The 25,159-nt window shown below is 44.6% G+C and overlaps 1 protein-coding gene across 1 annotated transcript in view; it reads left to right on the forward strand.

Moving 5' to 3' along the window:
* Positions 1 to 1,309: 1,309 nt before the first annotated feature.
* The window catches only part of ddx43 (DEAD (Asp-Glu-Ala-Asp) box polypeptide 43), a 60,720-nt gene continuing 36,870 nt past the window's right edge, over positions 1,310 to 25,159 (forward strand). The window contains exons 1-5 of the mRNA XM_041187146.1: positions 1,310 to 1,696; positions 11,822 to 11,877; positions 13,369 to 13,507; positions 15,565 to 15,711; positions 15,852 to 15,933. Coding sequence (XP_041043080.1) covers positions 1,363 to 1,696; positions 11,822 to 11,877; positions 13,369 to 13,507; positions 15,565 to 15,711; positions 15,852 to 15,933 — 758 coding nt within the window. The 5' untranslated portion in view covers positions 1,310 to 1,362. The remainder of the gene's footprint in view (positions 1,697 to 11,821; positions 11,878 to 13,368; positions 13,508 to 15,564; positions 15,712 to 15,851; positions 15,934 to 25,159) is intronic.

Raw genomic sequence — 25,159 nt, forward strand, 5'->3', positions numbered from 1 at the left:
GAATCACCTTACACACTTACAGCTGCTTTCATGGGCGATCATGGATCTTACTGAAAGTCTCATGAATTAATTCAAATTGGGTCCAGAGATGTCATTACAATCCAGTTGGCCGTTTTTCAACCTCCCTGCTGGCTGTCAGTTCCTGGTCCCCATCACCAACATGGTTACCAGTTGCGAAACAACCATTTAAAGTTTTTCCGTTGGCTTTATCGCTGTATCAATTCACATAAGTCTATTCATGAATGCTTGAAAGGAATATATATAATTTGCATTCTTACCTGTCTCATATTCAAAGTTTTCCCTCTGATGATCTGTTTGCTAACTTATCTGCTTGATTAATTTGCCCCAGATGCCTTCTTATCCCTTGAACTTTGCCCTCCAGATTATATTGAGGAAACTTCCCATTTGTTCGCTAACTCTCACATCAGTAATTTGTCACAATTGCATTCCCAGAACTAAATCAAACAATGTGTCTTTCCTACTTATCCTGGATACACACTGATCCAGGAAACAATCCTGGTAGCATTTTGATCACATCCATCACCTATTTTGAGTAAAATCATCCAGTGCACTATTTTCTTCCATGAGTTGTCTGCAGATCTCTCCATCTATCCCATCCCCACTATTCAGGGCATGTACTTTAAGCAAGAGTATCCTTCCAATGGGAATTTTCATTCACAGTCTTCACATATTGGATATAACCAGGGCCACACTAACCAACCTCAACAATCAATCGATTGGGTGTCTGAGCAAGGGGCTAAGTTTTACATAAGTGTTTTTCATTCATTACACGTGAATCTACTTAACACGTGCTGTCCTGATGGGTTTAGGGTGTCCTGTTGGGTTTGGGGAACACTGCTGGGATTGGGGGTCTCTAATAGGTTGGGGGGCACTAATAGGTTTGGGGAGCGCTGATAGTTTGGTGGGGGGGTGGATCGGATAGATTTGGGGTCTCAGATGGGTTTGGAGAGCACTGATAGGTTTGGAGGGGCACTGATGGGTTTGGGAGGTCTGCTAGATTGGGGGGGTCTTTGATGGGTTTGGCACTCGCTGATCGGTTTGGGGGTCTCTGATGGGTTTGGGGGATTTCTCTGATGGATTTTAGTGTCTCAGATGGGCTTGAGGGAGATCTCTGATGGATTTGGGGATCTCTGAAGAGTTCGGGGGTCTCTGATGGGTTTGGGGGGGGGGAAATTATGGATTTGAAAGTTCCTCATGCGTTTGGGCATCTCTGATGGGTTTGGGCGCGCTCCTGAGGCGCGCTTGCGCATACCCCGATAAGGTTGTGAGAGGCGCGCTCCCCGGGGCTTTTGCGCATGGTCGGGCACTCAGCAGGCGGAAAGCGACGAGAGTGGAGTGGCGATGTCGGACTGGGAAGCGGACAGCAGCGATGAACAGGAGCAGAGGCAGAGGCCAAGGTCCGAGTGGAGGCCGCCGGTATGCCGGAACCCGGTCCCCAGCCGGAACCAGAGCCAGAGCCAGAACCAGAACCGGAGACGCCTTCGGAGCGAGCTGGGGGCCGGAGACCGTTGGGAGATCCGCGGGGACTCGAGCCGGGGTCGGCGGGGGAGACAGTCTGGGACCGGGGGCCGGGGAGGTGGCGGGGGGTCGGCCCGGGACTCCCCCACCCCATCACCCTCTGCCTCGCCGTTTCTCAGCTTCTACATGGAGAGTGCGGCAGTGGGGACCGTGATAGGTGAGGGTAAATACCGGGGGGGTGATTGTCGGGGGGCGAATACCCGGGGGCGAGGGTCAGGGGGGCGAATACCCGGGGGTGATTGTCGGGAGGCGAATACCCGGGGGTGATTGTCGGGGGGCGAATACCTGGGGAGTGAGTGTCGGGGGGCGAATACCCGGGGGTGATTGTCGGGGGGGCGAATACCCGGGGGTGATTGTCGGGGGGCGAATACCCGGGGGTGATTGTCGGGGGGTGAGTGTCTGGGGGCGAATACCCGGGGGTGATTGTCAGGGGGCGAATACCTGGGGGGGTGAGTGTCTGGGGGCAAACGCTGTGGTGAATACAAAGGGGCGAATACCCAGAGATTAATACCTGGGGGTGAGTGTCGGGTGAATACCCTTTGTGAGGAGGGGGGCGCGGGGTGGTAGTGAGTGTCAGGGGCGAATACCCTGAGGTGGTGAATGTCAGGGGGCAAATACCCTGCAGGGGTAAAGTGTGAATGTTGAGACTAACAACCCAGTTTTGAGTATTGAGACTTAAAGCCACCTTTTCCAGGCTAGGGTACACGTCTCTAATACTTAAGGTTTATGTTAGCTTGAGTCAATGTCCAGTGTTTTAATGCAAACTAGTTCGTGGAAACAAAAACTTCCAACAAACTAAAAAGTAAATATAAGTAATCTAGACTTATATATGACAGCAGGTTGTGTGTCTGGACAACAATATATGGGAGTTTATGGAGAGCTAAAGTATCCCTAGTGAACACATGGGCTGTAGATGTCTATACTTCGATTCTCTCTGGCTCAGGATCATTGAGCTGAGGTGTGAGTTGGACACAGCCCAGCATATAATGGAGGGAGAGCAGCATCTGGTCAGTTTGCTGCAGACTTCAGTCACACCTCATAGAGAGTTGCAGGTGTATAATGAGGTTGGGGTGACCTATAATGTACTTTAGTTGAGATAGAGGATGAGGATCTGCAGAAATTGATTCTAAACAACAGGTGCAATGTATGTGCTACCTGTGAGGATAAGGATAAAGACTTTGGAAGCACAGCCAGAATGTGATTCATGGCACATTGGAATAGAAGGCTGCCCAAAGGTGGGGGTGGTGGAGGATGGGAATTTGTAGGAGAGTGGTAATCAGCAGGACAACTACCATCCTTTGTGGGGAGGATCAAGAGTCCCACTTGGTGTGTTGGCAACCTAGAGCAGGGTGAGGGGCATCTCAAATCAGCTTGAAAGAGTATATGAAGTGGGGCAGGGGAAGGGATCAGGTCATTGTGACTCATGTTGGGGGCAAAACCATAAAGAAGAGTAAACAAGGGTCCTGTTTGGAGTGTGCCAGGAGCTCACAGTGAAATTAAAGAATAAGACTTCACAAGTTACAATCTCCGGATTATTACCTATGCCATGTGCAAATAGGTGTAAGCATAAGCAGAGCTGAACATATGGCTGAAGGAGTGCTTTGGAAAAGAGGGTTTCCATTTCATGGAACATTGGCACAAGCACTGGGAATGGAAGGAACTGTACTGCTAAAATGGGTTCTTCCTGAACTGTGCTGGAGCCAAGGTCTGAGTGGAAAGAATAAATAGGGGCTGGGGTGAGGGAGGAAGGGTTCATGTGGAAAGGTAGTATAAATAGTTCAAAAACAAACAAAAATGGAAGAGAGTAAATAACAGAAATTGTGCTTTAAGCACTATAGGTAAAAAGAAAACTAAAAGATGTAATGTTATTAAACAAGGAGAAAGAAATAAGGAACAAAAGGTCAGAAGAACAGGTTAGGATGTGTAGTCCAAATAAGACTCCTTTATACAAACATAGATTAGAAGGAGCAAATTGAATTAATTCAGCTTGGAGGGGATGATAGGGTGATAGCCATTGCTGACACATGGCTGCACGCTGTTCAGCACCGGGTGCTAAATACATCAAGCTATAAGGTCTCCAGGAAAGATAGGGAAAATGGTAGAGTGAAGGAGGTAATGTTTTCTCCCTGTTAGTCTGTTTGTTAGTAATAACATATCTCAGAAACAGTTTCAACAAAACTTGGTATCTGGGGTATGGCAAGAAAGAACTGATTAGTTTTTAGTGAAGATGCAGATCCAGATGCTGGAGTTTTTTTAAGGATCCTTTAACATTGGGAAATAGGGCTTATTGACCTTTTTAAGAATACTGTGAGTTGTTCTATTTAGAATGTTGTTGATCATCTCTGCAGCTGGCAGAATGTGAGCAGAGTTTGCAGAGCAGATTGTTAGATGTGGATTGGCCTGAAGCCTCCTCAGTGAGATGAAAGCTCTTAAGAAAAAGATTTATTTTCTCAGCTTCGTAGTTACAGAGCATCAACCAGGCAGTGAAAAGCCTCGAGGAAGAGCTGCATCATTGTAATAACATTGAGTTAACACAGCATGGCAGAAGCATGCACTCTACGGAGTGCCCTCTTCACTTGCTAAGAATGAAATCATTTTAATATGAGAAGTAAGCAGGCAGTGAAGACTTTAAGGACAGAATTAAATAGAAAAGAGAGTTGTGTATAAGCCCCCTGGTGGTAGCTGTGAAGTGGAAAATTGTATAAATGCAGAGGTTAGATCAGCAGGCCAGACATCCCAAGGAAAGTAACATTGAACCAATAACAGACTCTCAAAACTAACATAAACAAAATAAAAATAAAATAAATAATGACACTAAAGAGTAACAATTCCCCAGGACCAGATGGTTTCCAACCCAGTATTTTAAAAAAAGTAGGTAAGAATGCTATAATGCCCTAACTATAATCTTCCACAGTTCTCTTGATTCAGGATACTTCTTTTCAAATTGGATGTCACTCCATTATTTAAGAAGGGTGAGGAGGGAAACAAGGTTATTACAGATCAGTTAGTTTGTTGGGAAACTCATAAGAGTCTAATTGAGACTAGAATAACTGAACAGCTTGAAATTTTCCAGCAATCACAGAGCCAACATGTAAAAGGTAGGACATGCCTGATGAGCCTGATTAAGTTTTTTTGAAGATGTGACTAAAGTAATGGACAGGGATGTTATTTATGTTGGCTTCCAGAAGGTATTTAATAAAAGTCCTCAAGAAAGGAATTCATAAGAGACTGTTAACTAAAGTTGAAGTTCATGCAAGTTCATGAAGACTAATTATTGACCTGGGTTAGGAAATTGGTTATGTGGCAGGAGACAGTAGAGATAATGAGCAGGTGTACTAATTAGAATAACTTGTCTTGTGGTGTCCCACAAGGATCTGTGTTGGGGCCTGAACTAATCAGCATATTTATTAACAGCTTCGAAGGTGGGATAGAAAGCCACATACTCAAGTTTGTCAATGACGCAAAGATAGATGGCGTCTTGTCCAGCTTAGCTCCTGCCTGTCCACTTTGGTAACCTGGGGTTACAAGCTGTTCAGACCCAGGGACTGTGGGTACGCCTAGGGTCAGGACAATGGCGTGTTTCAAAGGGACTTTGGCCTCTTTGGGGAATTCCGGTCCAGGATCCGGTTTGGGCACGAGCGCAACTAGAGAGTTCCAGCTTCTGCTGTTAGGCGTTTTGGGTTGACACAGCAATGGATGGTCAGTTGACTCCTGAACTTGGGCCAGCCTCTGTGGGCCTGGATGGTCGGAAGATGACCTTCTGGCAGGGGCCTCTTCGCATCCATACGGAGAGGGCTACAGCCTGGTGGGGGTTTATGGATCATTTTGATTCGGGAGGTGGGTGGGTGGTTAACTCTGTCCAGTCACCTTGCTATTCTGCATTATGGTAGGTGAGCGTAGGGTCCAAACTGGTTGGGGTCCCCCTGCTGGTCAGTAGAGGGTAGGTGTCATGTCTTTTCAGATACTACTGCCCTCTGGTGGAGGGTCAGTTCTTGCTGTACCTCCTGGTGGCTTTTCAACTAAGTGAGGCATCAGCCTCATCTTTCTGGGCTAATTTGGGAACTTTTCTGGTCCACATTTAAATTTGCCATAGAGCTGCTGGCCAGGCCATTTAATGGCTTCCTAGATGTAGCCTTTGGCTTGGGAGTAGGCGCTTTCCTGAGTTGTTCCATGTCCTTTGGAACACCTCTGCCCTCAAGTGAAGGTGCAGTTCCAGCTACACTCCTTTGTGGCTTTTCGACTAGGGGAGGTATCTCATTCCCTATCTGTTCATTGGTTTGGGAATTCCCTTTGTCCCTATTTGGTATCGGAAAGAAGGTTTCTGCTAGCCATACTTCAGGCAAGCCCTGAACCTTTTCCTTTTTGGGCTTAATAACCTGCCTTCCCTCAGGCTCTTTGACTCGTGGGGCATCCCCTCACTATTTATTTCCCTGCTATAGGATTCCTCTGGTCCCTATTTAATTCTGGGATACTTGGGGAAACTATTTTAGATTCTAGGACCTTTTCTGGACCTCCTTTAATTTTACTAGCCTGGCTTCGGCCTTTCTACCTTCGAGCCATTCTCGATCGAGGTCTGTGGCTGCTATTCTACGTTTTTGGGCTCGGGATGTTTCCTAGCGTCTAGCAGATTTCTGCTTGTTGGTATTGACCTCTTCTTTCACTGGCTAACCCTTGCTGCCAGCTGAAACATTTCCAAAGAGGAAATTGATTCCTGCTACTGGTAGTTTAGGGACATTCCCTACTGTAACAGGGCCTGAAACAAGGTCATACTCTAGGTGGACCTTATAGAGGAACACACACATCCTCCAGCCATTCCACTGATCAGTGCTTTGGCTTTCAAGGAGGACTCGGGGAGTAGGCTTAAGTTCCCTCTAACATTGAGTGGCCTCTGTGTCCCTGAGCAGTACCATGGACTTGCTCATGTTTTGAGACAGGTAGGGAGACATTCTTCGGGGTACTACTCGTGTGAATCCCTACTGGCCAACTGCCTTGCCACGCAATCTCCAGCGTTCAGGTCTGGAATGGCTTATTTTATTGCAGTGAGAACTCACCAGCCTCTGGGCATTCTCCTTTTGGGCTGCAGGGGGTGGGGGCCTTCTTTTGTGGTTTCTTGTCTGGGTGGGGGCCTTTCTTATCTAGGTCGCCCTGTCTTTCTATTCCATGGGGATGGCTTAGAAAGGGTCTGCCTGAGTTTCCAGGCCTATGGGTGAGATCATAGCTGTCTGCTGCTTCCTTACCTCGCATTCTAGGATGTTAAAAGAAGTAGCTGCAGAGATAGTGGATGTACTGGTAGTAGTCTTCCAAGAATCCTTAGATTCTGGAAAAGTCTCAGAGGATTGGAAAACTGCCAATGTAACACCCTTATTCAAAAAGGGAGGGAGACAAAAAAACAAATAACTATAGGCCAGTTAGCTTAATTTCCATCATTGGGAAAATGTTGGAGTCTGTTATTAAGGATTATAAAGCAAAACATTTAGAAATGCGTAATATAATCAAGCAGAGTCGGCATGGCTTTATGAAGGGGAAATCATGCTTGACAAATTTATTAGACTTCTTTAAGGAGGTAACATGCAGGATAGATAAAGGGAAATCAGTAGATATAATACATTTGGATTTCCAAAAGGCATATAAGGCTACTTAATAAGATAAAAGCATATGGTATCGGGGTAGTGTATTCGCTTTGATAGAGGATTGACTAACTAATAGAAGTCAGAGAGTTGGGATAAGGGGGGCATTTTCAGGATGGAATCTATAACTAGTGGAGTGCCACAGGGATCAATGCTGGGGCCACAATTATTTACAATATATATTAATGACTTGGATGAGGGAAGACACAAAAATAAGTGGGAAGGCAAGTGGTGAGGATGACACAGACTCTACCGAAGGATATAGACAGGTTAAGTGAGTGGGCAAAAACTTGGCAGATGGAATATAATGTGGGAAACTGTGAGGTTATGCACTTTAGCAGGAAGAATAGAAGAGCTGAATACTATTTAAATGGAGAAAGCTGCAGCACAGAGGGCTCTGGGTGTCCTCGTGCATGAATCCCAAGAAGCTAGCATACAAGTTCAACAGGTGATAGGGAAGGCAAATATAATGCTAACCTTTATTTCAAAGGGAATGGAGTATAAAAATAGGGAAGTCTTGCTAAAACTATACAAGGCACTAGTTAAACCACACCTAGAATACTGTGAACAGCTTTGGTCCCCATATCAAAGGAAAGATGTACTGGCATTGGAGGCAGTCTAGAGAAGGTTCACTAGGTTGATCCTGGGTATGGAGAGATTTTCTTATGAAGAGAGGTTGATTAGGTTGGGCCTGTACTCATTGGAGTATAAAAGAATGAGAGGCGACCTTATTGAAACATATAAGATTATTAGGGGGCTTGAAGAGTGGATGCTGAGAGGTTGCTTTCCCTTGTGGGAGAGTCTAGGATCAGAGAGCATAATCTCAGAGTAAGGGGTTGCCCATTTAAGACAGAAATGAGGAGGAATTTCTCCTGTCAGAGAGTAGTTAATCTGTGGAATTCATGCTTTGTTAAGTATATTCAAGGCTGAGATAGACATTTTTAATCTGTCAGAGAATCAAAGGTTATGGGGAAAAGGCAGGAAAGTGGAGTTGAGGATTATCAGATTAGCCATGATCTCATTGAATGTGGAGCAGACTTGATGGGCCGAATGGTCTACTTCTCCTACATCCTATGGTCTAGCTGTGAGAATTCTCTGCTTCTCTAGGTGTATTCATTGGTTGGAGGGTGGGCAATTTTTGAATTCCTCCAACAGCACTAGCTCAAGCAATCCCTCATTGATGCGTGGGATTCTTAGGGATCTTATCAATCGATCAAATGCTATATGCTTCAGCTGTTCAAACTCAGTGTAGCTTTGTGTGGACCTCTTACGAGCGTTCCGGGATTGCTGGCAAATATACCTCTGACGCTAACTCGGAGTCACTTAGGATGGCAGCCTTGGTCCGCTTATAATTCAGGGACGTATCTGGAGGCAGCATGGAGTAGACCTATTGGGCTCTCCCTGACGGCTGCCCTTGAATTACAAATGCCCAGATATCTGAGGGCCATTTTAGCTGCCCTACTGTTTTCTCAAAAGTGGAAATAAATGACTCCACATCACTCTCTTCAAATTTGGGAATGAATCTCTCATACTTGAGGGCCTCAAGAGTGTGGTTAGAGGGATAAGGGGTGGAGAGAGCTTTTGCTTTGCCACTTCCAATTTCCTGGTCTCACCATCTCCCTTTGAGCTGCTAGCTCAATTTCCAATTTTCAGAGCTGGAATTCTCTTTCCCTTTCCTGTTCCATTTCGTGTTCTATCTCTCTTTCTCACTCACTCTCTCTCTCGCTAGGGGACTCGGAGACACAGTTGAGCTCTATATCTAACTGCTCTGCTGGTAGCATGAAATCCAAATGTTCTACCAATGACTGGATCAGTTCACTTCTTTTGATTTTGCTGGGCAATTTTAACTTATCCCCCTAGCTACAGCTTTCAATTATTCTGTGCTAAGGGCCGTCAAAATTTCACCCCTTAAATTCCCTTGCTGAACAAACATCTGGTCATCAAACATTGCCATTTTCTTAGTGTTAGGGGAAAGGAATTTGCTGTGGCAAGTTACTTGTGTTTTAAGATTTATTACAGTCACCAGGTATTCCTCTTCACTTCCAATTGACTCTTTTATATCAGATTTGGCTCATCCCTTAACTTTGACTCTGGTCAAATTCAAATTGGGCTTTCCTAGACCTGAGCTCCCAATTTCTATTATGGACAGGAGGGGGTTTAGTTTTAAACAGCCTTGATTTCTCCTCTCGCCACCCATCTGTAAACTGAAAGGCGTTTGGTTTTTGTTTCCCCCTTTATAAGTGGTGACATATTTTCCTCAACCCCTGAATTTTGGAGTGATCCAATCTTCTATTAACAACCCCACAACAAAAGCGGTGTAGAGTGAAATCAGAAGGTTATTTTATTTTACATACGCAAAACACAGGGACGGGGCGTTGCTACATAGCACCTGATACACTCATCCATTAAAAGAGGGATAAGAAAAAGAAAGGAACAGGGCAAAGACCACAGACAAAATAAGAATTAATATTTCACGTGAGTCCAGAATCAAAAGTCCAATGGTGTATTCTTTCAAAGTCGGCTGTCTGAAGACTGATGCTGGATAATTCACTTTTCCAGTAGAAATGACTTCCACAATGAGATGAGCCCATAGAGATGAATTTGTCTTGAATGAGCTGACACCAAAAGTTCAGAAGTTCTTGTAGAAACAGTATAGATGAGGGCCAGGCAATTTAAACCCAAACAGGGTTCAGGGTCTGCTGCTGTTTTGGTTGATGGAAGATAGCAGACTGCTTCTTTCAGCTCCACAAGGCAATATTACAGGTTCTAGCAGCTTTGGGTGGGGGGAGGGGGGGGTTCATGTCACACAACTCCCACTCCTTCCCCTAGGTTTGGGACAAAAGATATATATTCTCAGTCTGGATTCTAGAGATCGTTAATGTTTCATCCATTAATAAGTTCAACAAGGGTTTCAGGGTCCTTTGCCTTCACAGACTGGTCATCTCTGTTGGCCACAGCCTGGCTTTAGAAATGTAAATGGTCTTTGTACAGCTCCTTGGGATTTGATCTCGGCAGTCACAAGGGGCATTAGCACCTCTTTTGAGATAACAAGGTTGCTGCTGTTTCCGAAGGCCAGAAATTCCTTTTGTGAGAGTCATAGCCGTTCTTGGTTTCAGCCATTTTAAACCCTTGGTCCAGTTTTGTTGTTAAAAAATTATTTTGTAGATCAGCAAATATGATATATATATCTTTATAAAAATGTAGAGTGAGGTCTTAACCCCCTGACTATCTTTAGGACTAAAATACAAGAGGGTTGAAGGTATACTACAGCTATACAAAGCCAAGTTAGAATACACCTAGAGTATTGTGAGCTGTTCTGGGCATCACATCCCAGGAAGGATTCATTGGCCTTGGAGGGAGTGCAGCATAGATTTATCAGAATGATACTTGGATTTCATGGGTTAAATTATGAGAGATTACACAAACTAGGGTTGATTTCCATGGAATTTAGATGGTTAAGTGGTGATTTGATCAAAGTAATCAAGAGAACAGGGTAGATAGAAACTATTTTTGCTGTCTAGCGCTAACAAACATACCGTAAAAATTAGAATCATGTCTTCCAGAGGTGAAATTAGGAAATACTTCTACACACTAAGGGTGGGCAAATTTTGGAACTCTCTTCCACAAATGATAATTGATTTTAGATCGATCATTTTTTATTCTTGATTGATGGATTTTTGCTAAATGAAGTGTTATTGGGCAAAAGTGGGTATATGGAGTATGGTCACAGATCAGCTGTGATCTCATGTCATGGCAGAACAGGTTCAAGGAGTAAAATGACCTAATCCCGTTCCTTTGTTCATACTCTGCTAGTTACTCCCTCAATAACTCTAATAAATTTGTCAAATGCAATTTCCCTTTCATAAAACTGTGACTCTGTGTAAGGGGGTGAATAATGGTATTAAATTCTGAGGGAGAATAGTGGGGTAAATACTAGAGCTTGGATACTATGGTAAATAGCTCCCATTCCCCCTACTACACCCCCCCCCCCCCCCTCGTCCGTGCAGGAAGAGCTCTAGTAGTTGCAATCAGTGCTCTGGGGTTTAATATGGAGTTCTGGGGAGCTCACCTTCTCCCGGTTCCATTACGTGGAAGCGGCAAAAATTGGCACTTTCTTCTCGGGAAGTTTATCTGCTGAGCACCTGAAGAAAGTTTACACACCAGGCACGCCACCAACTGCGATCACAATCCAGTTTTGCAAAGGGAGCTTGAAATAGGTGGAGGCACATGGGTGGAGCGTAATGTGTGTGCGTGTGCTGACTGCCATATCAGAGCCTTAGCCTGTTTTGCTCCTGTAATATAGACACAGTGTGATCGAATTTCTGGACCTATCAGTTTAAATATGGAGCAGAAACAGAGCATTGGCATGACATGCACAATTCATTTGGTTTCTGGTGTCCAGGACTTTTACAGCATTGTCTTAAGTGACCCATACTGATTCCAACCTACTCTAATAATCTGCTGTGGTGTGTGCGAGGTCCGACTGTTTGGAATATCCTGTATAATATGAAAGGAAGCGGATTTGGTCCAAGCACTGAGACTCACACCTGGTACTGTATGTCAAGACAGCTTTAAATCAGTCAAGTAATTGTACAGCACTTTGTTCAGCAGCACTGTCTAGCTAGGAGGTTGATATAACATTCATGTCTGTTTAGGTCGAGGAGGATCTAAAATACGTGAACTGGAGGAAACATCAGGATCAAAAATACAGGTAGGAATTTGATGAGATTTTCAAAACTAGAATTCAGTCTGATTTAGATACAGTTGTAGAGTGTGATTTTCCCCAAAACTCTAACAGAAACTTCCAAGGTCCAAGGTAAAGCAGGTTCTGACTAATGCAGTCACCAGAAACCAATGGTAGATTGTTTATGTATTGTATTATAACTAAAGCTGTATATTGTCAGATGGATGTGACTCAAGCAACACATCTGCAAATGCGATTCCGATGTAATAAAAATGGGATTTGATCCTTGCAGTCACCATAAATTAGTTCCCTTGGTTGCAAACATTATATCTTACCATCTCTGCCCACAATGCTTCCCCATCCCCACCATTGTGGATGTGAGTTGAGGACTGCTTTGGTTGCTTAGTTCAGGCCTTCTGTTACTTGGTAGAGTGGTTGTTACGGAAACATTTGACATAGTGTACACTATGTGAGAGCTGGAACTGGGATTGCATGCATCCACTCTTCCTGTTGTACGTTGAGGAGAAGAAAAGGGGTCCTCTGATGTAATTGTGCAATTTCAGGATACGCAGATGAAAGATATTGGTGAACATTAAAATTGTGGCGCTCAGCCTGATACTGAGTATCCTTGGTATCTAGTGAATTTGAGAAGATTTGATAGGGGTATTCAAAATCATGAGGGCTCTGGACAGAGTAGATAGGGAGAAACTGTTCCCACTAGTGAAAAGTTTGAGAATCAGAGGGCACAGATTTAAGATAATTGGCAAAAGAAGCAATGGCGACATGAGGCAAATCATTTTCAAGCAGTGAGTGGTTAGGATTTGGAATGCATTGCCTGAGAGTGTGTTGGAGACAGGGTCAATTGAGGCTTTCAAAAAGCAATTGGATCATTATCTGAAAAGGAAAAATTTGTAAGGTTACGAGAGTGGCACTCGGGAAATTGCTCCTTCAGAGGGCTAGCATTGGCACAATGGATCGAATGGCCTCCTATGCTGTAATCATTCTACCATTCACCTAGTGCATGTAGACTGCAGGAAGGATACTGTTCAAAACAGGGAGGATGTTCCACTAAACATTCAATATTAATGTTATCTCTTGAATGCAATTATGCAACCTACGGTAGAAGCAATATTAATCAGCTTAAAACAAAAACCAAACCAGCATCAATTCTGAAACATTCATACATTCCTAAAAACAGGACAAACATCAGTTGGAGCATTGCAATACAGTAATAAGATTAAATATTGTGTGCCTCTTGTGACAGAACTGATATCCTTTCAAAGGTTGAATGCAGCAGATCTGGATTAGACTGCCACTCAGACCAACCCATAATGTGAGCAGCTCACTAATGCTCCAAATAAAAGTGTACACCATTGCTAAGGAGAATGGAGCCTGTTACCTTTCCTTGTCTGAAAGCATCAGTACAAACAAAGACTAAAATAAGCTGCTTTGCCCCAGAATGGGGCAACTCTGCTGTTAACGTATGAACTGTATGTTTTTATATATTTTTCATGCTAGATATTAAAAGGAGACTTTGAAGTGGAAGTGAAGCTCTTCGGCAGCCACGCAGCCCAAATGAAAGCCAAGGAACTGATTGAGAATATTGTCGAGAGGAGAAATACAGATGAGGTGAATGGAGCTAGGAGGACTGATCAAAGTAAGTCTGAGAGGTCCTTGCTTTTGTACAAAGGTCACATGCTTCATTTTTAGGTTCAAATGTTGTTTTGTCATGTTGCATCAACTTTATTGCAAATCTTTATGAACCCCGCTCTATCCAGAATGTTCACTGACTGTCTGCTCTGATTGGCTCAGCAGGGGGAGGATGGGGAGTAGGAAAGTGCCCACACTGACTGGAGCTGGGGGGGCATTTACACTGACATGGGGTGGGCAGTGGGGTTTACATTGACTGACCATTGGGTGGGGTGGGAATTACCTCCACTGATTAACCAAACAAAATCATCACATCGATTGAAGGTTGCTGTGATAAACCTGACCCTGGGGTTCAACTCTTGATGCCTGTAACATAATTTTACCGACTGTGGATTCAAGGAGCTTGAGCAAAGCTGGAGTCAATGGGAATCGGGAACAATTCTCCGCTGGTTGGAGTTGTACCCAGCACAAAGGAAGATGGTTGTGGGCGTTGGACGTCAGTCATTTCAGATCCAGGAAATCACTGCAGGCATTCCTCAGGGTAGTGTCCTAGGCTCAACCAACTTCAGCTGCTTCTTCAATGGCCTTCCTTCCATCATAATGTCAGAAGTGGGGATGTTCGCTGATTATTACAAAATGTTCAGTACCATTCGCAACTCCTCAGATACTGAAGCAGTCCATGTCCAAATGCAGCAAGACCTGGACAATAGCCAGGCTTGAAACATTTGTGCCACACCAGGGCCAGCCAATGACCATCTCCAACAAGAGAGAATCTAATCATCGCCCTTTGACATTCAGTGGCATTACCATCACTGAATCCCCCACTATCAACATCCTGGGGGATTACCATTGACCAGAAACCAAACTGGACTAGCCATAAAAACACTGTGACTACAAGAGCAAGTCAGAGGCTAGGAATCCTGTGACAAGTAACTCACCTCCTGACTCCCCAAAGCCTGTCCACCATCTACACGTCATAAGCCTTCTAAAGTCTGATGATGACCATGAAACCATTGTCAATTGTTGTAAAAACCCATCTGGTTCACTAATGCCCCTTTAGGTAAGGGAACCTGCTGTCCTTACCTGACATGGCCTACATGTGACTCCAGACCCACAGCAATGTGATTGACTATTAATTAGGGATGGGCAATAAATGCTAGCCTAGCCAGCAATGCCCACATCCCACGAACGAATAATAAAAAAAGTCAGGAGTGTGACAGAATACTCTCCATTTGCTAGATGAGTACAGCTCCAACAATGCTCAAGAAACTTGACATCATCCATGACAAAGTAGGCCCGCTTGATTTGCACCCCTTCCACAAACATTCAGTCTCTCCCACACTGACAAACAGTGGCAGCAGTGTGTACCATCTACAAGATGCACTGCAGCAACTCACCAAGGCTCTTTAAACAGTCCCTCCCAAACCCACAACTGCTGTCATCTAGATGGACGAGGGCAGCAGATACATGGGAACGCCACCACCTGGAAATTTCCCTCCAAGCCCCTCATTTGATATAATCCTTCACTGTCACTGGGTCAAAATCCTGGAACACCCTCCCTAACAGCACTGTGGGTGTACCTACACCATGTGGACAGGGGCGGTTCAAGAAGGCAGCTCACCACCCCACCTTGAGAGCGATAAGGGATGGACAATAAGTGCTGGCCTAGACAGCAATGCCCACTTCCCATAAATGAATTTTTTAGAATTGTGGATTTCACACATCAGTCCAGTTTCATGTTCAGATTTATGGAGCTCCTGAATCAGATTACAGTCCCTACCGCTCTCTCTTGCTCTATGGGTAATTGTACAAAGGGCACTCTGTCCAGGTGAGCCGCCAAGATGTACATTGGTGATATGTGCTTGTTTTGTGGGGCTGAGTTTATGGTGCTGTAAGACTTTGTGGGCTTGTGGTTGCTGGTTTGCTACAGATTTCTGGATCCCAGATACTCGACAACTCATTTTGATATCCCAGATGTGAAAAGAAGCTCACAGTCTATTGGAAATCAGCATTAAATGTTTTTCTTTTTTTCTTTCCTTCCCTCCCCCGCTCATCCTTCTAAAGGCATTGCATCAAAATTTAGCAGCAGTGCAAGGGCCAGCTTTGACACTTACTCTGCCAAGTGTGGCAGCGTGAACTCGCCCCGTCCTGTCATCAACTGGAACTCATTGCGTGAGAACAAGGAGAAATACGAAGCTATGAAGTGGGCTGGTTGGTATTTCCTTTCTGCCTTATTACACAAATGCTCAGAAACCCTGATCACCAGTGAAGGCTGAGGCTGAGTAGCCCATATTAAGATTGACCAGGTAGAATCAGATTTACCAATAACAACTTTCTCTTTTTGCATTAAGGCCTGTCACCAATTAAAAAAAACTTCTACATCGAAGCTGAGACAGTTGTCAATATGACAGCAGAAGAAGTTACAAATTGGAGGTAATTTTTTTCTGGAATCTGACAATGCAAATTCAGAGATACATATTCCAAAACATTTCTGAGTGATTTGAGCTTAACTCCAACAAGTAAAAAAACTGAAGATTTCCTTTTCCATTCTGCAGTTCTCTTGCATTTATCTGGCAGTTTGATCTCCAGGCTTGCATATCCAATGCTTAGTTGTACTTCTGCTAGGCTGAAATGCAATATCATTCAAATGGGCCAGGATGCAGCATCTGCTACTTTTCCGCTCTCAAGTCAGAACAGATTGGCCTTGACTGACACTTATAAAACAATGTTCCCTTTAAGCTGCTTGAACATACAGCAACCTTAAAGTTCCCACCCAGGCCGAGTCCCTTTCAGTAACTTTGCGTGCGCAACTGTGCAAAAAAATTTAAAGTGCCTGCGTAATTAAATGAATTGGCTAGCAACTTCAAAAAACTATTAGAGGTAATGTTGGTCATGGCTCAGTGAGCAGGATTCTTGCCTCTATGTCTGAAGATTGTGGCTTCAAATCCTACTCCAGAGATTCAAGCACATAATCTAGGCCAGCACTCCTTAAGGTAATACTAAAGGAGTGCCATACTGTCAGAGAGGCAGCACCAAGGAAGGGTTACAGTGTTGGAGGATCAGTAATGAAATTCAGCAGCACTGTCAGAGGGCAATACCAAGGAAAGGTTGCACTGTCGGAGGCTTGGCATTGAGGGAGTGATGCCCTGTTGGAGGTGCTGCACCGAGGGAGGGCTGCAACATCGGAGGGGTGATACTGAGGAAGGGCTGCACTGTTGGAGAGGCCAATTTTCAGATGAGGTCTGCACAGGTCTTCATCTCATCTGCCCCCTCAGGTTGATGGAAAAGATCCTATGGCACTATTTTGAAGAAGAGCATGGGAATACTCACCTGTGTTCCGGTCAATATTTATCCCTCAATCAGTATCACTACAACAGATTACCTGATTTTTTATATAATTGCAGTTTTTGGGACCTTATAATATGCAAATTGGCTGCCATGTTTCTACATTACAACAGTGAAGATTCTTTCAAAATAAGTACTTCACTGGCTTTGAAGCAGTTTGGAACATTAAGTTGTGAAAGGTGCTATATTAATGCAAATCTTGTATACGTGCTATATCCGTAGGCGAAGGGGAGAAGTGGCCAGCCTCATCCAACTTTGCTCAATTGATTAGAGAGTTGTGCAATCCTTGGATTTAAAAGCTGCAAGCAAGTAGATTAAATTCTAAATTGCCTGATTGTTGTAGTGTTTGAGTGGTGGCATTTGCACTTTAGCTGTTATCAGCTGTTGACATGCTCTCCATTTTATGGAATATGGCTGACTTCTCACTGACAGCAAAGGAGAATTATTGCTTTTGCCATCTGTGTTTTGGTGACTTTTTTGCCCTGATTGCTACACAAATGTTGAATGATTATTCTGGCAGATGTAGTTCTTTTTGTGCCGTTAGATCTCAGTAAAGACCTTCCTCACTGCTGTATTTGTTGGAAAGCTGCAGCGAGAGTGTTGATAAGTCATTTGGTATTTGCGAGGAAGGAACTGGGCCCCGAGTTCCACATTCTGGCTCCGGGTGTAGGTAGACCCTTCACACAAGCAGTTCCAGGTGGAACAGGGTCAGGAGTTCAGTGTCTTAAAGCAACACTTTCCACTGTTATATTAAACAGCCCAGTCTCTGAAGAGTCATTTTGAATAGGGAGTTGCCTTGTAACCAGATAGGAAGAGCTGATAGCTGTAAAGTTATCAATCTCTTTCAGTCCTTCTCTTGGCAAGAGCAGTGTATTTACTCATAGTACTTGTAATCCTACCCTGTGAGAGAGCAAGCCATACATTCAGACTTTTCAGTCCTTCCTTTGACCTGTGCTAATTTTGGTCTGGTCATTGTATAATACGTCTACTGCATTTTAAATTAAAATTGTGCAAAATAATCCTTCATGCGCTGTTCATTTAAATTAGTTTCTTCAAATTAATGGACAGTTCTACTTTTTAGGAATAAAACAATTTCCAATTAGCTGGAGTAGATTGTACTTGTATTGCATATTTTGCATAAAGTGCAAAGTTTACATTTCTGTGCTGTGGGCGTAGAGTTTCTGTCAATTATGCTTTTTATTTTCGATATAATTAGTCCAAAATTGGCGAAACCAGTGCAAACGATCAGAGTTTTAAGCATAAATTGTATTTAACGCGTATCATGTTTCCGTGATTCTTTGCACTCATTTTAAAAACATCGTACTATAAGCCAGCCTCGCACAAGAAACTGCCCACACCCAAGACTGAATTAATCACCATTGGGAGTTTTCGCTAATTGGGCCCACTTGTGGTCCTTCAGAGAGGCTCCAAAAATGAAGCTGGTCCATTTGAGCACAAAAAAAGAATGGAATCCCTACATTTATTCTTTCATGGGATGCGGGTGATGCTGGCAAGGCCAGCATTTGATGCCCATCCCTAATTGCCCTTGAGGAGGTAATAGTCAATTGCCTTCTTGAACCGCTGCAGATCATATGATGCAGGTAAACCCACAGTACTTTTAGGAAGAGAGTTTGAGGATTTTGACCCAGCAACAGTGAAGGAACAGTAATATAGCTCCAAGTCAGAGTGGTATGTGGCTTGGAGGGGAACTTGCAAATGGTGGTGCTCCCATGCTACTGCTGCCCTTGTCCTTCTAGGTGGTAGAAGTTGTAGGTTTAGAAGGTGCTGTCGAAGGGGCCTTGGTGAGTTGTGTAGTACATCTTGTAATTGGTACACACTGCTGCAAATATGCGTCAGTGGTGGAGGGAATGGATGTTTTAAGTTGCTGGATGGGGTGTCAAATCAAGCGGCTGCTTTGTCTTGGATGGGGTCTTGAGTGTTGTTGGAGCTGCCCTCATTCAGGTAAGTGAAGAGTATTCCATCACACCTGACTTATGCCTTGTGAATGGTGAGCAGGTTTTGGGGAGTCGGGAGGTGAGCTACTCACCTGAGAATTCCCGATTTCTGACCTACTCTTGTAGCTATGGTATTTATATGGCAGGACCAGTTCAGTTTCTGCTAAATGGGACTCCACCCAGTGGAAAGTTATCCTCCTTATTCACTTTGAATTCAGTTTGCTAGGCTTCATTGATACCACACTTGGTGAAATTCTGTTTTGATATCAAGGGCAGTCCCTCTCCCCTCACCTCTTGTGTTCAGCTCTTTTGCCCATATTTGGACCAAAGCTGTAATGAAATCAGGGGCTGAGTGGCCCTGGAGGAACCCTAACTGAGCATCAGTGCGCAGGTTATTGCAGTGTAAGTGACATTTGATAGCACTGTCAGTGACACCTTCCATCACTTTACTGATGATCAGGAGTAGACTGATGGGATGGTAATTGGCCAGATTGGATTTGTCCTGCTTTTTGTGGCTAGGAAATACCTGGGCAATTTTCCACATTGTCGGATGGATGCCAGAGTTTGAGATGTACTGGAAGAGCTTGGCTAGGGGTGCGACTAATTCTGAAGCACAAATCTTCAGTATTAGCCAGGATGTTGTCATGACCCATAGTCGTTGTAGCATCCCCTTTACCTACCCCTCCTGTCCTATTAATATCAGAGTAGTTGAAATCCCCCATGATTATTATTTTGTTTTTTACTTCATTTCCTTTTGTTTGCATATTTCTTCCTCCGCCTTTCCCACTATTAGGTGGTTTGTAGACCTATTAGTGTGATTGATCCTCTGTTATCTTTTATCTCTATTCATATGGATTCTATTTTTGTCTAGCTGATAGCTACATCCCTTTTTGCTACTGCCATTTTGTTATTCCTAATATGTACAGCTATTGCATCTCTCCGTTTTCCCCATTTGTCTTTTCAAAACATGTTATACCCTGCAATGTTTAATTCCCAGTCCTGATTTTTCTGTAGCCTTGTCTCAGTACTTGCTACTATGTCTGGTTCCTCCCAGTGCATGTATGCCTCCAGCTCCCTGCTTTATTATGGACTCTGTGCATTGCTGTACAGACATTTTAATTCACTTTTAATAGTGTTTTGTCCCTGGTTAGGTTTAACTTTTTTTAGGCTTTAGATATGGCAATATAGTTCCAACCCAGGATGGTGTGTGACTTGGAAGGAGCTTGTAGATGGCTTAGAGCTGAGTATTCAGTGGAGGGAAGATTAACATTAGTTATCCGCAATTCTGACTATTTAAATTGCCTCAGATGCATGTGGCAAAAGAATATTAGTGCAAGTGCTAACATGTTTTAATAGTTAGCTTGAGAGGAAAGGTGAATTGTAAAGGTTATAATATAGATCGAGAATGAATCTACCTTTCGTTTCCTGCCTATGAGAAGCCAGTGAAAGGTTAGCTACATTGAGTGATGGTGTTTTACTGAAGCAATAATATTGACTTGCTGGCCTTTCTTTTTCTTGGTGTCCTGAAAATCTTAGGGCAGTGATTCCAACTGTTATTGGCCTGGCTCCAGTGGAAACTCATTCAATTCCCACTTGTATCTCCCTCACTATGGTTAACAGCAGTGGATATCCCACAATGAATCACTCCTTCCCCCTCATCTGTTTTTGAATCAGTCTTTCTTCCTTTATTACTGTTTGTTCTCTCCTTTTCACTTCCCCTTTTTATTCCTGCACTGTTCTTTCATTGACCCTTGTGGCTTGACTGTCAGTTGGCAGAGCCCATTGCAGGTTATGAATTGCAGTGCGGCAAAATTCCTACTCTAGGCTTTCCCATCATTGGAGCAGGTCTATAGCCACATGGCTTCACAAGCTCTGTTCGAGAGAATTAATTTGGATATATCTAACTAGATTGAATGCCTGCAGTAGGAGGTAAAGGCTAGCAGTGATAAATTGAAAGCCATGTTGGTGTGGAGGGAGGGCAGTATTGAGTGAAATCTAGCAACAATCTTTTGTGGACACCCTACTGTTTACATGTTGGTAAAGGTATTTATAATGTGAAACTTGCTGATAATACTAAGCTCCATGGTGAAGTGTATGTTGTAACCAGCAGACACGCTCAAAACATTTATGTCAAATTAATATCTTTATTGCAACAATACTTCTTTAAATACTTAATTCCTAATTATTTTTTTCATCAAAGACTTTAAGAGAATTAAAACCTCTCACTCTGGAAAAAGCTGTCCATTTGTAAAAACAGCTGAGGAATATAAATACAAATTTTGTCAAGAATCCAGCCTTGTGACTTGGTTTATAATCATAGAATATGAAAGTCTAATTGAGAACTGCATTCTCCTGAGCTGAGAAGGTAGGTTTACATCTGATGGGCTCAATATTATTTGAAGAATAAAGACTTCATAACCAGATTTCAAGGAAATAATTTCAGCATCTGTCATTTGAAGAAAATTGCTTCCTAACTACCAATCTTGTTCCATGAAAATGTCCCTGTTTAGGATTCAGGTTTTGTAGCAATATTATAACTGCTCCTTTCTTGAGTGTAAGTTTGAGTGATGCATGCCCGTTGGAGTTCGACAGTGTAGAAATTCTTGAGGGTATAGACTGTTATCATCATCATTTCTAGAATTTATCTGACAGCTTTTCTAAAACTTCTTCATTCCAATCTAGTGGATCTTTATTTTTAATACACAGAATAGCTTTTGAATAATAGGTTGTAAAAATAAAAACAGAATTACCTGGAAAAACTCAGCAGGTCTGGCAGCATCGGCGGAGAAGAAAAGAGTTGACGTTTCGAGTCCTCATGACCCTTCGACAGAACTTGAGTTCGAGTCCAGGAAAGAGCTGAAATATAAGCTGGTTTAAGGTGTGTGTGTGGGGGGCGGAGAGATAGAGAGACAGAGAGGTGGAGGGGGTTGGTGTGGTTGTAGCGACAAACAAGCAGTGATAGAAGCAGATCATCAAAAGATGTCAACAACAATAGTACAATAGAACACATAGGTGTTAAAGTTAAAGTTGGTGATATTATCTAAACGAATGTGCTAATTAAGAATGGATGGTAGGGCACTCAAGGTATAGCTCTAGTGGTTTTTTTTTTATTTTATATAATGGAAATAGGTGGGAAAAGGAAAATCTTTATAATTTATTGGGAAAAAAAAAAGAAGGGGGAAACAGAAAGGGGGTGGGGATGGGGGAGGGGACTCACGACCTAAAGTTGTTGAATTCAATATTCAGTCCGGAAGGCTGTAAAGTCCCTAGTCGGAAGATGAGGTGTTGTTCCTCCAGTTTGCGTTGGGCTTCACTGGAACAATGCAGCAAGCCAAGGACAGACATGTGGGCAAGAGAGCAGGGTGGAGTGTTAAAATGGCAAGCGACAGGGAGGTTTGGGTCATTCTTGCGGACAGACCGCAGGTGTTCTGCAAAGCGGTCGCCCAGTTTACGTTTGGTCTCTCCAATGTAGAGGAGACCACATTGGGAGCAACGAATGCAGTAGACTAAGTTGGGGGAAATGCAAGTGAAATGCTGCTTCACTTGAAAGGAGTGTTTGGGTCCTTGGACGGTGAGGAGAGAGGAAGTGAAGGGGCAGGTGTTGCATCTTTTGCGTGGGCAAGGGGTTGTGCCATAGGAGGGGGTTGAGGAGTAGGGGGTGATGGAGGAGTGGACCAGGGTGTCCCGGAGGGAGCGATCCCTACGGAATGCCGATAAGGGGGGTGAAGGGAAGATGTGTTTGGTAGTGGCATCATGCTGGAGTTGGCGGAAATGTTTACTAAAACCCGCTTTCACAGCCATATCTCCTTTCTCAGTGACTGTCTCCGTCTCCGACTTACCCCACATGGATTTCAACTGAAATTCCACCCCTCATGTTTCGAACCCACCCAGGATTACAGGTATCTCCGGGACATAAAACGTTTCTCGGATTGCTGTTCCCGTCACATTCTGAAATCCACGCTCAGTGCCATGCGCCGCCATATGAACACACTCGACCTCTCCCTCCAGCAGCACCGCCGTACCCTTTTTCAAAGCTGCGCGTGCCCCCAGTTTCATTTTATCCTTCGGCTCATCCGACGCCTCAACAAGAAACTTTTTCTCTTTCTCTCAAGTGCTAAGGAACGCAAGCTCCAACAACTCATCGACACCAACACCCATCTAGGACCCTCCACCCCTGCCTGTCCCTCCGTCCCCACCCCATCTTCCAATCCCAACCCCAGCCGTGTATTCACTATACCCCCTGACCTTCCCCTCTCCGATGCTGAACGTTCAGTGCTCAGCAAAGGACTTAGTTTCATACCCTTACGCCCTCACCTCAATGAATTTCGGGCTCGGCATGATACTGAACTCTTCTTCCGCCGTCTTCGTCTCCGGGCTCACTTCTTTGGGCAGGAGTCCTCTCCCAGTTCAACGGATCCTTTTACCCATCTTCAATATTCTCCCTCCACCTGGACCCCTCCCTCTGGATTCTTACCTTCTCTCGATCTTTTCATTGAGAACTGTCGGCGCGACATTAGTCGTCTCAATTTCTCTGCTCCTCTCACCCATTCTAACCTGTCTCTCTCTGAACTTACTGCACTCCATTCTCTCAGGTCCAACCCTGACATTGTCATCAAACCCGCTGACAAGGGTGGTGCTGTTGTTGTCTGGCGCACTGACCTCTACCACGCGGAGGCTGAGCGTCAACTCGCAGACACTTCCTCCTACCTCTCCCTGGACCATGACCCCACCACTGAACATCAAGCCATTGTTTCCAGGACTGTCACTGACCTCATCTCCTCTGGGGATCTCCCTCCCACAGCTTCCAACCTGATAGTTGCCCAACCTCGGACGGCCCGCTTCTATCTCCTACCCAAAATCCACAAACAGAACTGCCCCGGTAGACCGATCGTCTCAGCTTGCTCCTGCCCCACAGAACTCATTTCTCGTTATCTTGACTCCCTTCTCTCTCCCCTTGTCCAGTCCCTTCCCACCTACATCCGTGATTCCTCTGACACCTTACGTCACATCAACAATTTCCAGTTCCCTGGCCCCTACCGCTTCCTCTTCACCATGGACGTCCAATCCCTCTACACCTCCATCCCCCACCAGGATGGTCTGAGGGCCCTTAGCTTCTTCCTCGAACAGAGGCCCGAACAATCCCCATCCACCACTACTCTCCTCCGTCTGGCTGAACTTGTTCTCACGCTGAACAATTTCTCCTTCAACTCCTCTCACTTCCTCCAAATAAAAGGTGTGGCTATGGGTACCCGCATGGGCCCCAGCTATGCCTGTCTCTTTATGGGGTATGTGGAACATTCCTTGTTGCAGTCCTACTCCGGCCCCCTTCCACAACTCTTTCTCCGGTACATCGATGATTATTTCGGTGCTGCTTCATGCTCTCGTCAGGACTTGGAAAAATTTATTAATTTTGCTTCCAATCTCCACCCCTCCATCATTTTCACGTGGTCCATCTCTGACACTTCCCTTCCCTTCCTTGACCTCTCTGTCTCAATCTCTGGTGATAGACTGTCCACCAATATCCATTACAAACCCACCGACACCCACAGCTATCTCGACTACAGCTCCTCACACCCCACTTCCTGTAAGGACTCCATCCCATTCTCTCAGTTCCTTCGCCTCCGTCGCATCTGTTCCGATGATGCTACATTCAAAAACAGTTCCTCTGACATGTCCTCCTTCTTCCTTAACCGAGGTTTTCCACCCACGGTCGTTGACAGGGCCCTCAACCGTGTCCGGCCCATCTCCCGCGCATCCGCCCTCACTCCTTCTCCTCCCTCCCAGAAACATGATAGGGTCCCCCTTGTCCTCACTTATCACCCCACCAGCCTCCGCATTCAAAGGATCATCCTCCGCCATTTCCGCCAACTCCAGCATGATGCCACTACCAAACACATCTTCCCTTCACCCCCCTTATCGGCATTCCGTAGGGATCGCTCCCTCCGGGACACCCTGGTCCACTCCTCCATCACCCCCTACTCCTCAACCCCCTCCTATGGCACAACCCCTTGCCCACGCAAAAGATGCAACACCTGCCCCTTCACTTCCTCTCTCCTCACCGTCCAAGGACCCAAACACTCCTTTCAAGTGAAGCAGCATTTCACTTGCATTTCCCCCAACTTAGTCTACTGCATTCGTTGCTCCCAATGTGGTCTCCTCTACATTGGAGAGACCAAACGTAAACTGGGCGACCGCTTTGCAGAACACCTGCGGTCTGTCCGCAAGAATGACCCAAACCTCCCTGTCGCTTGCCATTTTAACACTCCACCCTGCTCTCTTGCCCACATGTCTGTCCTTGGCTTGCTGCATTGTTCCAGTGAAGCCCAACGCAAACTGGAGGAACAACACCTCATCTTCCG

The sequence above is a fragment of the Carcharodon carcharias genome, chromosome 5 (genome assembly GCF_017639515.1).
Source record: "Carcharodon carcharias isolate sCarCar2 chromosome 5, sCarCar2.pri, whole genome shotgun sequence".
Lineage (NCBI taxonomy): Eukaryota > Metazoa > Chordata > Chondrichthyes > Lamniformes > Lamnidae > Carcharodon > Carcharodon carcharias.